A 14,079-nucleotide genomic window follows, 5' to 3' on the forward strand; every position below is an offset into this window, starting at 1 on the left:
TTATAAGCAACAATGTTGCAGTAAGCATGAGTCGCCACCGACTTTTATTTTATCCAATTAGGAAAGGCATAAAAGAACAGGAAAGACCTTCTTTGAAAAGAGATTGAGTTCGGGGGGTAGGTTATGAAAAGGGAAGGTGTAAGCACCCTTTTCATCCGTAGTTATCTACGGGCTCTTAACTGCTTAGCTCACTTGTTTGTTTGAAATGTTTGAAAAGGTGTTGTGTGCGTTTAGAAAAACAATTTGATTTTGAGAATGTCTAAAAAGACAACGTTAGAAAACGGGGTGTGAAAAACATTTGATTAAGATTGATTGTGAGCAAGCACTTAAGAGTTCCTACCCTAGTTCGTAAGGTCTTTCCTATTCATTAAGACTTTCCTTGGGCGATAGTACTATCCATACCATATAAGGGTAGGTAGTCCTATACATTGGATGTGCGGGTCATCGAAGGGTCATCGAATGGTCATAGAAGGCAACATGTAAGGATGTCTTAGTACTTGAAGGGACTATCATCATTTTCGTAGGCAACTCGAGGGACTAGATCATATTTTGTAGGCAACATCAAAGAGTCATCGAGGGACTATGATCTTTTTATCGAAGGGACTATGATGATGTTAATCAGAGGCAACCTTGCTAAGACATCCCTACTTTCGAGGGACTTGACCATTATTTTCCGAAAGGCAGCGTAAGAGGGGAAACCCTAAAGGTGCGTGTGTGCACAAGTAATAGAGTGTGTTGTTTTCAGTTATTTAATCTTGAGTTAGTGAGCTATGTTCAGTTGTTATCTTTCCATACAATCCTATTAGCATACATCTAGCAGTTAAATATGTACAAAAAGTAAAAGCGGAAAATTAAAGCCCTAAACTATTACATGGCTTCGGGGTGGGGGATTACATAACAAAACGAATGAGGATAGGAAATTAATACAACAACCAAATGAAAATAAAACGATTAAGTGAAAAATTAAGTAACTTGTAAATGTCAGTGAAAGTAATCTGAAAGCCTCAAGTGTAGTACCTCGCAAAACAAAACAAAAATGTTAGCAAACTAACCGTGCACAAAATGATATACAAATAATAGAAAAAATATGAACAAATAGTGACTAAACATAATAAATAAATTTAAACTATAAACCATATTAAATTCTATATGAAAATTATCGCCAAGCAACATATATATTTTTTTATTTTGGATATTTTATGAATTAGGAATTTATGTACAGGTATTGTTATTTTATTTACAAGTCATTATGTTATTTAACTTAGATAGTTAACCTAATTAACCTAATTCATTATAATTAATTTAATAAGATTACATAATTAACCAACGAAAAATTAATGTATATATCTAGAGTAAATAAAAAAGGACTAACCGAAATTAAATCGATAAGCCAAAAATCAAATTATATAAAAAAGAAAAAGGCTGGGGTGCATCATATTGGGATAGGAACATGGTGGTGTTAACATCAAAGAATAAAGCCCAAGAGGCCATTAGAAAAAAAAAAAAACTAATCTCAAAATAAAATGAAAATAGACATAAAAATAAATAAATAAATAAAATGCTCATGATGTGTACTACCTCCTGTTGCACGTTTTACCAAAGATAGTTGGAAAAAAAAACTACATAATTTCTTTACTTAAACTCACCATTTAGGATGCAACACATGGCATTAATTAAAATTATTAAAAAAAACAAATGGACAGCAACTAAATAGAACCATAAGTGATAAAACATGACTCATTCCTTTCTTTCTTCTCCACCTCCATTGCTTTATAATATTGCAGAACAAAACAAACCAAAATCAACATATCTATATCACATAGATTTCATACAACAACCAAAAAAATAGCAGACATAACTAAAAAGCTTCGATGGTACTTACAACCGGAATCGGAGGCGGATCCGCGGTACGGTCAATGGGGGAGGAGATCAGAACCACCGGCCGCGGCGTTGTTGCCGGCTGATGCGGCGTCGAGAGAGTGGTCACGATTGGACCTGTGGTGTCGACGGTAGTGTTGTCGGCTTCAAGCGATTCTGTGTGTGGATGTTGTTTGATAACCTGTAAACAAATTGGAAACAATAATAAGAGTAATATAAGACACACTTGTAACCGCGACGACGGTGATTTTAGTTATGTTTCTATTGAATCCTTTTTTGTTATTTGGTGTTGTAAACTTGTAATTACTGTGATGTGTTTGTGTTGTGAGTTGCAATGAAGGATGTTAAGGGGCGGTTGAATTTGGATTGGCTATAGTTTGTAGATTTTTACAGAGATAATGATAATGGTGTTTCAAGGGTGATAACAAGATGCTTGTGGTGTTAAGTTTCTTCGTGTGAAAACGGTGAGAAAAGCTAAAAATTGTTAGCTTGCTGTAATAAAGAAAAAAAATTAGGAGAGGTTTTCCACGTGAATGAAAATCGGCTTCAGGGTTGGTTGTTAATGGTCCCCCCGAATAGGGTTAGAGTTGTGAATTTATATTGATTTTTTAGGTTAAATGAAAAAGGTAATAATCAATTTAATTAAACAATATAATAAAAAATTAAAATCAAATTTGATTTGATTTAAATTCTTAATATATTAAATCAATTATATTGATTCATTCCTAAAAATGCAACAATGAAATCAAATCTTTCTTTTTTCTTAAATCTTTTTTTATTTTATATATTTTTTGATATTTTCTAAGAATAAGATGGAAAATGTGAAAAATAATATTTTAAAAATAATAAAAACGAAAATTAATTAAAAATAATAGAAAAATATAATTTTTGTGGTTTTTTTGAAAATAATTTAAAAAAAAGAAATAACGTTAATAATAAATAAAGGGAAATGTCAGACGCGAGATTTGAACCCGGGACCTCTCGCTCTTGTACCTTTTACGCTCAAATTCTTACCAACTGTGTTATGTCATTTAATCGAAATAAAATGACGTTTGTAATTATATGAGGGCAAATTTTGGGGTACAACAGCTGCCCCTGTTCAATCTTCTTAAACCTGAAGAGGTAGATTGGCATGTTTGCCATTCGTGATCTGAAGGTGGAAGAGGATTGAACACTTAAGTGCCCAAAAATTTGCACTTGCTGGTGCAGGAAGTAATGCTGCTGGAGATGGGCTTAAAGATGCCATCTAGATGTTGACAGAGTGTTGTCTGAGATGGGCTTAAAGATGTCATCCAAAGTAGATACTTTTTCAGAATGAATGGGTGAAGCAAATGCTTTTCAGGATGGATCATATATCTTGATTGTACCTGGAGAGGTTCCTGAATAGGGTAGATCATTGACTGATGTAAAGGGGATTAGGCTTTAAACAATGCTCGGGAAGATGTGTCTTTGTAGAAGATTAACTGAGAAGCTCCTTGAAAGGGCAAGAGATGTTTTAGAAAAGATTTGGACAAGTATGTTAAGGAAGATTACCTGAAAAGGTGGAGATATGTCTTAGAGAAGACTACCTAGAAAGGCTTCTAGTAAGGATATGATATGTCTTAAACAAGACTACCTAGGAAGGATCCTAGAGAGGATATGGTATGTCTTACACAAGACTACCTAGAAAGGTTGATAAATGTCTTAGAAAAGACTACCTAGAAAGGCTCCTAGAAAGAATATGGTATGTCTTAAACAAGACTACCTACAAAGGTTGATAAACGTCTTAGAAAAGACTACCTAGAAAGGTTCCTAGAAAGGATGATAAACGTCTTAGACAAGACTACCTAGAAAGGATGATAAACGTCTTAGACAAGACTACCTAGAAAGGTTGATAAACGTCTTAGAAAAGACTACCTAGAAAGGTTCCTAGAAAGGATGATAAACGTCTTAGACAAGACTACCTAGAAAGGTTAATAAACGTCTTAGAAAAGACTACCTAGAAAGGTTCCTAGAAAGGATGATAAACGTCTTAGAAAAGACTACCTAGAAAGGCTCCTAGAAAGGATAAGAATTTCGTTGATTGTTTCTGAATTATCTTTGAGGAAAGACCCAGAATGAAGCATTAGAATTGTATTTGTCTTGAATGAGTGTAAGAATTAAATCGTTGATACGATCGTCTTTGCACCGTACTTGAATGATTATGTTCTTTTGATTATGAAATGACCTGAAAAGGCAAAATTAGTTTTATGCAATGTCATGATGCATGTATTGTGTAATGAGGTTCTCGAAATAAACGAGAATGTTTTATGTTATGTATGTAATGTGAATGAGATTCTCGAAATAAACGAGAATGTTGTATGTTATTTATGTAATGTGAATGAGATTCTCGAAATAAACGAGAATGTTGTATGTTATTTATGTAATGTGAATGATGCATGGATGGACTATATAGTCGAAGGATATTGGTAACTTTGTATAGCAATTGCTGGTTGAGAAAATAAATCTCTGTATGCTGCTGGAGATGATGACAAGGTGATTGTGTTGAGAATTCCTGTCTTCCGTTTAAGGATATCCAGCTGGGGATTTTTATTACCGCTTGGGATGAAAGTAGCTTGAGTGATTTGATCCTGATGTGCCCTGATTGGGGATAAGAGAGAAGAAAAATCTTCGGATGTACTATCTGATTGAGCTTAGGTGTGAGTATCCACTTTAATGGAGATAGCGAGTCTGAATAAACTCTGTTGGAGAAGAGGATTATGTCGGAGGACCAGAAGCGTCGGAGATGTAAACTTCGTTGGGGAACCAAGCTTTTGTTGGGAAGAGAATATTTGAAGATAACTCCTCGAGGATTACTCTGTGGGGATGTTTTATGAAAACAACTCTGTGGGGAAGATTCCCGGGAATTTCAAATTTTCCATTGCTCCATGTCTCTGAGTACTTGCTGTTGGAAAACACTTTTTAACCATATATGGTCCTTCGCTTGTGGGAGGCTACCTGTCCCTGGTTTCAGTAACCCAGTATGCTTGATACTTGAGATTACGGGAACTAGAACTTCGTATGAGAGACTAATACTGACATCATCTGAAAATAGCATTTGTTGAGATTTGTGACTAATGCAACATGCCCCAAGTGATAAACTTGCCCCTTTGGCTGTTCAGCGTCTTTGAGAGATTCTATGGATCTTGACTTGGTTGCCTCGGATGAATGGGATAATACCATGCCATGCCCCTTGTGTATATTGTCCTTTAGCCAACTGAGTCAAGCGTAAGAAATATCTTTGCCTTTTGATGCGCTTCTGAAGCAACTTTTTCTGTCGGGAGGACTTTCTAGGATTTGTGTTATCATGAGCAACATGCCCCTGTATCATGAACTTAGGAATCATGCCCCTGATTGATCAGGGTTGGAGGTAATTTCAATTATGCTTGGGCAAATGCCCCTGATTGCCCAACGCTTCTGAGAGATTCTTCGACTCTTGACCTGATTGCCCCAGATATCTGAGCGCTTACTCAACGGAGTATTTCGACTGCTTTTGTGCCCCTGAGGGTGATTATAATTTGAGATGTTCATGCTCGAACTCAATGGAGTTCTGAAGACAACTTGTCCCTTGAGAGAATTAAACTTTTCATCTGCAGCTCATGATGGAAGCTTTCCTGGTGTCAAGTACTTGTTCATATGCAAAGAATGTTTAGTATGAGAAATATAATTCTAATGCAAAGTTCATGTTTGTCTTGAAGATTTTAAAAAAGATTTTTTTTGAAAGGATGTCAAAACATCGATTTTTGTGAAAAGTGGTGTGATACCAACTCAAACGTTTTAGCAAAACTCCTAGGAGTCGGTTTACCGTATTCTCGTTTACAGTATGCTTTCGAATTAACCCTGCTTCAATTAGGACTTTTGAGGGTTGTAACGTGGCCAGGTTCATGGTTTTAGAAAAAAAAGATATATAGGCTCAAAATTTTATTGGTGCCCACCCCCTTCGTGATGTTCTCCAACCTAAGTTCAGTTAACTCGATGCGAGCATTTATCCTTCAAGAGGAGCTTGAGACGATTGAGGAATCGATGATGTGTTTGGACATGTCAATCATTTACCTTTTATTCTTGGTGTCTGATCACACGATCTTGTTCTTTGAATTTATTGTCACACGACCTCGTCCTTTTGCTAAGGATCTTTTTTGTTTCATGTTCCTTAACTTTTGCCTGGATAAATTCTTTTGAATTTTGATGTCCAGCGGGATGCCCTAATTTTTGCCTAAGTACTTGTTTTCAAGTTGTTGACTTAGCGGGTCTTTTTTTCTTCTTTTTTTTTATTCATTTTTTTCCATTTTTTGAACAAGTTGTATGATCCTGGGACGTCTTCGATTCGCTGGAAAGATCGTGACTACCTCATTTCTTGGTCGACGAGGGATAACCGTTGTTGTATCGTCATATTTTGACCTTCTATTGCGAGGGATAACCATTTCGTTTTTTACTCTCCTCAACCTTTTGAAGGATAACCATTGTTGTATCCTTAGATGTGCACTTCTGATGAATTTTGAACGCTCGATCAGATTAACTGAACACTACCCTGCCCCTAGGTTAAATGTGAGGGTTTTTTCGTATCGAAAAGAAACTCCTACTTTAAGGCTCAAAGGGGTTGACAAGGGATTAACTTCCTTATATCTCCAGTGTTTGGGGATTTGAAACAATGCCTGTACATCATCAACAGGGTTTTACTCGAAAGCACACCAACTGAGGTTATCGGTATTATGTATTCGTCATTCTCCCTTCGGAGTTGTCATGCTTTATCGCCGAGAGTTTGCCATCACAAGCAAAGAAAAACATGTTAGAGCGAGAGTGAAAGAATTTTTCCAAGACAAACATATTCAATGCATCATTATTATAGTTCAAAAACAAAACAAGTATGACATATAAGCAGTATTGAACCAAAACAAGAAATACTACACAAGAACATGCATGATGATATAGATATTGTCAAAGTTGAGGAGATTTTCTCCGTATGGACTTATTGATTCAGAAGATCCATTGAGTCGAAGGAGAACTTCAAATCTGGATTGTCGGTGCGAATGTGATAACCTTTGTGTCTATTAGGTCTTGAATCTTGTCTCTGAATGGCTGACAGTCATAAATCGAATGGTGAAGTGCCCCAGAGAACTTCAAGGATTTGAGGAAGAAGATGAGAAACTCGTTGTCTAGTTCGCAACATTAGAAATGACTTTGGTTGCAGCTTCGTCTGAAGACCTTTGGCTTTCATCTTCGAGTGTCCTTCTATAAGAATCAAGCTCACCATGTCTAGTGGGTCATAGCCTCTGATTCAGGGTACGGTACTTTTGAGTTTAAAGACATGTGGCTAAAGGAAAATAAATCCTCTTGCCCCTTGATAGGAATTGTACCTTTGAGTGTGAATAAATTCTTCTGCCTCTTTATAGGAATTGTACCTTTGATTTGAAGGCATCTGGATAGAGGAAAATAAGTTATTCTTCCCCTTGATAGGAATTATACCTTTAAGTTTGAAGGCATTTGGCTAGAGGAAAATAAATCCTCTTGCCCCTCGTCGAAAGTTAATTGTACCTGGAAACTATGCGCCCTAAATTTCTAAGATCCTTGAAAAAGGTTAGTCAACAGGTTATGTAAAAGCATAAAGTAGTATGGACAAGTAAGTCCTACAAATAAAACCTGCAAGAAAATCAAGTGGTTAGATAACACACAAGTCACACAAGAGTCCTTAGGTTAAAAGGCTTGCATGGAGTCTGACCAGGTAACTACCCTTCCCCAATAGGTACTTCTAAGGATGAGATGAAATCAGCAACAGGTTCTACCAGGTTATTCAGAATTGTCAGCCCTTCTAAAGCACCCTCGGACATGATGCATTTGCACCATGCAATGATACTTTGAGAGAGAACCTATCTGAATTGTAGCATCGGGTAGCGACTAGTTCTCAACATTTGTCAAGAGTAGTCCCCCCACTACGTTCCTAAAGGCCAAGATGAGTTAAAGGGTAACTAAAGGTCCTTGAGATCCGGCGCACCCAAAGTTACATACATAGACCTCCCTCATTTGAGAAAGGTGTGCATATATCTATGGAGTCCTAACTCAAGCGTGAACTTCATATTGACTCATCTCCCACATATGTGAAAGAGGTCGCTATGACTATGCCACTCCTATCTTAAGTGTACTTGAATCCGGGTATAGGATTCGTCCTTCATTTAATTCCCAAGCAACCTCGAAAAGTAAAGCAAACAAAACAAGCATATTATATGATCTAAGCTCTAAGGTAACCCCTCTTTTTATTAGTCCCCAGCAGAGTCGCCAGTTCTGTAATACGGTGAACTGACTTTTTATTTTTATAAGCAACAATGTTGCAGTAAGCATGAGTCGCCACCGACTTTTATTTTATCCAATTAGGAAAGGCATAAAAGAACAGGAAAGACCTTCTTTGAAAAGAGATTGAGTTCGGGGGGTAGGTTATGAAAAGGGAAGGTGTAAGCACCCTTTTCATCCGTAGTTATCTACGGGCTCTTAACTGCTTAGCTCACTTGTTTGTTTGAAATGTTTGAAAAGGTGTTGTGTGCGTTTAGAAAAACAATTTGATTTTGAGAATGTCTAAAAAGACAACGTTAGAAAACGGGGTGTGAAAAACATTTGATTAAGATTGATTGTGAGCAAGCACTTAAGAGTTCCTACCCTAGTTCGTAAGGTCTTTCCTATTCATTAAGACTTTCCTTGGGCGATAGTACTATCCATACCATATAAGGGTAGGTAGTCCTATACATTGGATGTGCGGGTCATCGAAGGGTCATCGAATGGTCATAGAAGGCAACATGTAAGGATGTCTTAGTACTTGAAGGGACTATCATCATTTTCGTAGGCAACTCGAGGGACTAGATCATATTTTGTAGGCAACATCAAAGAGTCATCGAGGGACTATGATCTTTTTATCGAAGGGACTATGATGATGTTAATCAGAGGCAACCTTGCTAAGACATCCCTACTTTCGAGGGACTTGACCATTATTTTCCGAAAGGCAGCGTAAGAGGGGAAACCCTAAAGGTGCGTGTGTGCACAAGTAATAGAGTGTGTTGTTTTCAGTTATTTAATCTTGAGTTAGTGAGCTATGTTCAGTTGTTATCTTTCCATACAATCCTATTAGCATACATCTAGCAGTTAAATATGTACAAAAAGTAAAAGCGGAAAATTAAAGCCCTAAACTATTACATGGCTTCGGGGTGGGGGATTACATAACAAAACAAATGAGGATAGGAAATTAATACAACAACCAAATGAAAATAAAACGATTAAGTGAAAAATTAAGTAACTTGTAAATGTCAGTGAAAGTAATCTGAAAGCCTCAAGTGTAGTACCTCGCAAAACAAAACAAAAATATTAGCAAACTAACCGTGCACAAAATGATATACAAATAATAGAAAAAATATGAACAAATAGTGACTAAACATAATAAATAAATTTAAACTATAAACCATATTAAATTCTATATGAAAATTATCGCCAAGCAACATATATATTTTTTTATTTTGGATATTTTATGAATTAGGAATTTATGTACAGGTATTGTTATTTTATTTACAAGTCATTATGTTATTTAACTTAGATAGTTAACCTAATTAACCTAATTCATTATAATTAATTTAATAAGATTACATAATTAACCAACGAAAAATTAATGTATATATCTAGAGTAAATAAAAAAGGACTAACCGAAATTAAATCGATAAGCCAAAAATCAAATTATATAAAAAAGAAAAAGGCTGGGGTGCATCATATTGGGATAGGAACATGGTGGTGTTAACATCAAAGAATAAAGCCCAAGAGGCCATTAGAAAAAAAAAAAACTAATCTCAAAATAAAATGAAAATAGACATAAAAATAAATAAATAAATAAAATGCTCATGATGTGTACTACCTCCTGTTGCACGTTTTACCAAAGATAGTTGGAAAAAAAAACTACATAATTTCTTTACTTAAACTCACCATTTAGGATGCAACACATGGCATTAATTAAAATTATTAAAAAAAACAAATGGACAGCAACTAAATAGAACCATAAGTGATAAAACATGACTCATTCCTTTCTTTCTTCTCCACCTCCATTGCTTTATAACATTGCAGAACAAAACAAACCAAAATCAACATATCTATATCACATAGATTTCATACAACAACCAAAAAAATAGCAGACATAACTAAAAAGCTTCGATGGTACTTACAACCGGAATCGGAGGCGGATCCGCGGTACGGTCAATGGGGGAGGAGATCAGAACCACCGGCCGCGGCGTTGTTGCCGGCTGATGCGGCGTCGAGAGAGTGGTCACGATTGGACCTGTGGTGTCGACGGTAGTGTTGTCGGCTTCAAGCGATTCTGTGTGTGGATGTTGTTTGATAACCTGTAAACAAATTGGAAACAATAATAAGAGTAATATAAGACACACTTGTAACCGCGACGACGGTGATTTTAGTTATGTTTCTATTGAATCCTTTTTTGTTATTTGGTGTTGTAAACTTGTAATTACTGTGATGTGTTTGTGTTGTGAGTTGCAATGAAGGATGTTAAGGGGCGGTTGAATTTGGATTGGCTATAGTTTGTAGGTTTTTACAGAGATAATGATAATGGTGTTTCAAGGGTGATAACAAGATGCTTGTGGTGTTAAGTTTCTTCGTGTGAAAACGGTGAGAAAAGCTAAAAATTGTTAGCTTGCTGTAATAAAGAAAAAAAATTAGGAGAGGTTTTCCACGTGAATGAAAATCGGCTTCAGGGTTGGTTGTTAATGGTCCCCCCGAATAGGGTTAGAGTTGTGAATTTATATTGATTTTTTAGGTTAAATGAAAAAGGTAATAATCAATTTAATTAAACAATATAATAAAAAATTAAAATCAAATTTGATTTGATTTAAATTCTTAATATATTAAATCAATTATATTGATTCATTCCTAAAAATGCAACAATGAAATCAAATCTTTCTTTTTTCTTAAATCATTTTTTATTTTATATATTTTTTGATATTTTCTAAGAATAAGATGGAAAATGTGAAAAATAATATTTTAAAAATAATAAAAACGAAAATTAATTAAAAATAATAGAAAAATATAATTTTTGTGGTTTTTTTGAAAATAATTTAAAAAAAAGAAATAACGTTAATAATAAATAAAGGGAAATGTCAGACGCGAGATTTGAACCCGGGACCTCTCGCTCTTGTACCTTTTACGCTCAAATTCTTACCAACTGTGTTATGTCATTTAATCGAAATAAAATGACGTTTGTAATTATATGAGGGCAAATTTTGGGGTACAACAGTGTGTTACTCACCGATTTCTACTATCATAGTATTCATTCATTGAGCCTGGCCAGCTCACTGACTGTATATGTGATAGATAAGATCATGGTAGAGCCACTACGAGGATGCGTAAGATCTGAAACGACTCGAGCTGAAGTAGTAGAAGCCAGATGAGTAGAAGGGATGTTGAGATTGTCCGCCATAAGAGGAGTGTCGGTCGAGGAATTATGGACAACCCAACTGTCGTAGGAAGGTTTGAGATGATTGGAAGTTCCAGGATTCTTATTGGACGGAGTGAACCTTCTCTGGATTCTTGTAGTGATGGGGGCAATTCACAAAGCGACTGAGTAGGAATAAAGTAAGGGAATTTTGTGATAAAGCCCAGCTTAGGAATTTGTTGCTCGATCATGGTGTCAGTAGTAGACATGGATGGGAAGACTTATGGGAGTTTAGACAGAGATATTGGATCTTTAGTCAATCTGGCTTGGGAAGTATTTGTATAGATAAGGAGCTACACTCCGACTCGTTCTAGTGTACCCCAAGTAGTAGGTAATTGATCGAACAAGTTGAAGTGGTGACCTCCAATTGGGCAAATTTCCTAGATGTCTGTTCTGGTGGAAGGAGCTACTGCATCTTCATGCTCATTCTGAAATGCGTGAGTCCTAGAACTACGCTAGGAGGCATCTGAATGAATGAAAATGCAGAGTGTAGTGATCCATGTTTCCTACTAGTTGTGATTCATCTAACCCGAGTGAAGCCGTAGAACTACGCTAGGTGTTGGGTACTTAGGTGGATTGAAATAGTGGTTATCTGCAACGTCGGCGGGCTGACCGCAGTAAGTGATTGTCGTTGTAGCCATGATTTTCTGATATGGTGGATGTTATCTTTGGGGATTCTCTCGTGTGTGTCCTGTGTGACTGAATACACACCTGGCATATGAACTGAACTGAATTCTTATCGAGTCAGATCTAGCTTGTTGCGTTTAGAGGAAGTTAACAGTGGACGTGTGACACTCTTAGGTTTGAGAATCCTAAGGAATGTGACTAGAAGGACTTGAGGAGCAATTACCCTAGTGGGAGACCTGTCTAGTTATCATCAGTCGTGGTGATAGGATACGAGTGGAGATCGTTATACGCTACTGGTTAAGTTACTTGAATGCATGGCCTCGGAGTAGGACCACCATGTTAGTACTATCAGATAGGTATGACGCCACAGTATCACTGTCATACACAAGATGTGTGAGTCAACTTTTCCGACAGATATGAGACAGGGTTGATCTGAAACTCAAGGTAGGATCCTGATTGGTACTCGTGAGACACGAACCCAAAATTCTCATAAGGTAGGTTGAATAAGAATCCATGTGTCACACTCGATGATTCAGGATTATGCGAGCGAATGACAATGAGATGGATTAGATTCTAATGCTACGCTTATGAGGAGACCTTGGATGGCCGTGGTCACGTGAGAATTTTAGGTTCCTTAATCTTTCAGATTGGTGAACCTTCGTGTGAGTAGTATCCGGGACAGCACAATGTGAGACTAATCTCTAACCTTGGTGAACAGTGTGGAAGCGGATAAAGCGTATTTTGGATTATCTCAATGTGGGATATACCTAGAGGACTATTGGTAGATCCTCGGTAACGTGGACAATGCCAAACTTGGATAAGTAGAGGCACATCGGTTTTGGGAGCGCCGCGGAATTTCAAAGGGAGATGTCTGAGGAACGGAGTATGATCTCTTATTTTGTGACTAAACCTTTGCAGTTAGACATGTTGCATTGGGATAACACAACTCAAGAAGTAAGCTTTGTGTCAGCTTCAGAGACGAAGAGGCATTAGACGACTACATGATTGAAGCGAGACTGAGAAGAGGTTATTACATAAGTCAAGTCGCGTAAGTTATTAAGGTGTTATCACACCAACGGTATGAAGTCGTATGGTTAGGAAGAGTCATTGCAACAACTATGAGGTTTGGATGTCAGTAAGATAAGGAAAACTCGTACTCAGAGAAAGTATTTGGATTCAGGAGTTCTTGAACTGAGGCATGTTAACCAGGTTGTGTTCGAATGAACCTATTCTAAAATAATGGAAGGTTTGGTGACTTGATTTTTTGAATCACTCATCCTTGAGGAGTAGTGGGCGATGAGTGTGTTTAAGATTCTGGAATGGGCTGTATTCGGACGAATGTTGAGAAGGAACTATTGCTACTAAAAGACTAAGTAGGGTGTAGTAATGGAACTAAGTGAACCATGAACGAAGTGTAATTCAGAGGATTCCAATGAGTGTGTGACCGGTAGAGATCAGAGTAGCGCAACGGATAGGCATAATCAGATGAGTATGTAGTGGGTATGGACGAACTACTTGTAAGATTTTGTGTTGAAATGGAGATATCTTCCTAAGAGAACTCTCTAGAGTAATGTTTTGGTTTGTTTCCATCTCTCAATGATCTGCCACAATCTTGAGAGGTAATGTTGATGGACCAGCTTAGAGGAGGCTTCGTGATTGATGTGTGATCAGATGTTCCCCTGGTCGACGATCGAGCTTGTGAGTATAGTGACCATTAGAATGATGAAGTCATGTGAAGGATTTTACTTGACGAAGATTCATCGTGGATAGGTCTGGTGCACATATGAGCGTGTGTGAACACTTGGATGATGGTTGTGGGACCGCTGTTAGAGTTCACCCTTTTGTCAGTGAAGCTTAATGGGAAGTTGTCGGATATCAAGATTGTAGTTCTGGGATTCTACTCCCTTGTGGTTTGCAGTGGCAGTGATGTGGTCTAAGACTGAATGAAGGATCTGTTTGGAAGTGAACCTGGGATATCGTCATTGAAGGAAAGTTGTAATAAGATTTCTTGGAATGGCAGTGTTTCTGGGAACCAATGGCAAAAGTGGAGATTCTAGGGCTTATATTAAGTAAGGATGAGTTTAGAA

General features: G+C 37.0%; 1 protein-coding gene across 1 annotated transcript; it reads right to left on the minus strand.

Moving 5' to 3' along the window:
* Nucleotides 1-1,858: 1,858 nt before the first annotated feature.
* On the minus strand, nucleotides 1,859-11,350 carry LOC131597168 (uncharacterized). Its single transcript, XM_058869878.1, has 3 exons — nucleotides 11,231-11,350; nucleotides 10,083-10,259; nucleotides 1,859-2,059 (listed from the first exon to the last, which is right to left on the minus strand). The coding sequence occupies exons 1-3, from the start codon at nucleotides 11,348-11,350 to the stop codon at nucleotides 1,859-1,861; spliced, it is 498 nt and encodes a 165-aa protein (XP_058725861.1).
* Nucleotides 11,351-14,079: the final 2,729 nt, after the last annotated feature.

This window comes from Vicia villosa, linkage group LG4, assembly GCF_029867415.1.
Source record: "Vicia villosa cultivar HV-30 ecotype Madison, WI linkage group LG4, Vvil1.0, whole genome shotgun sequence".
Lineage (NCBI taxonomy): Eukaryota > Viridiplantae > Streptophyta > Magnoliopsida > Fabales > Fabaceae > Vicia > Vicia villosa.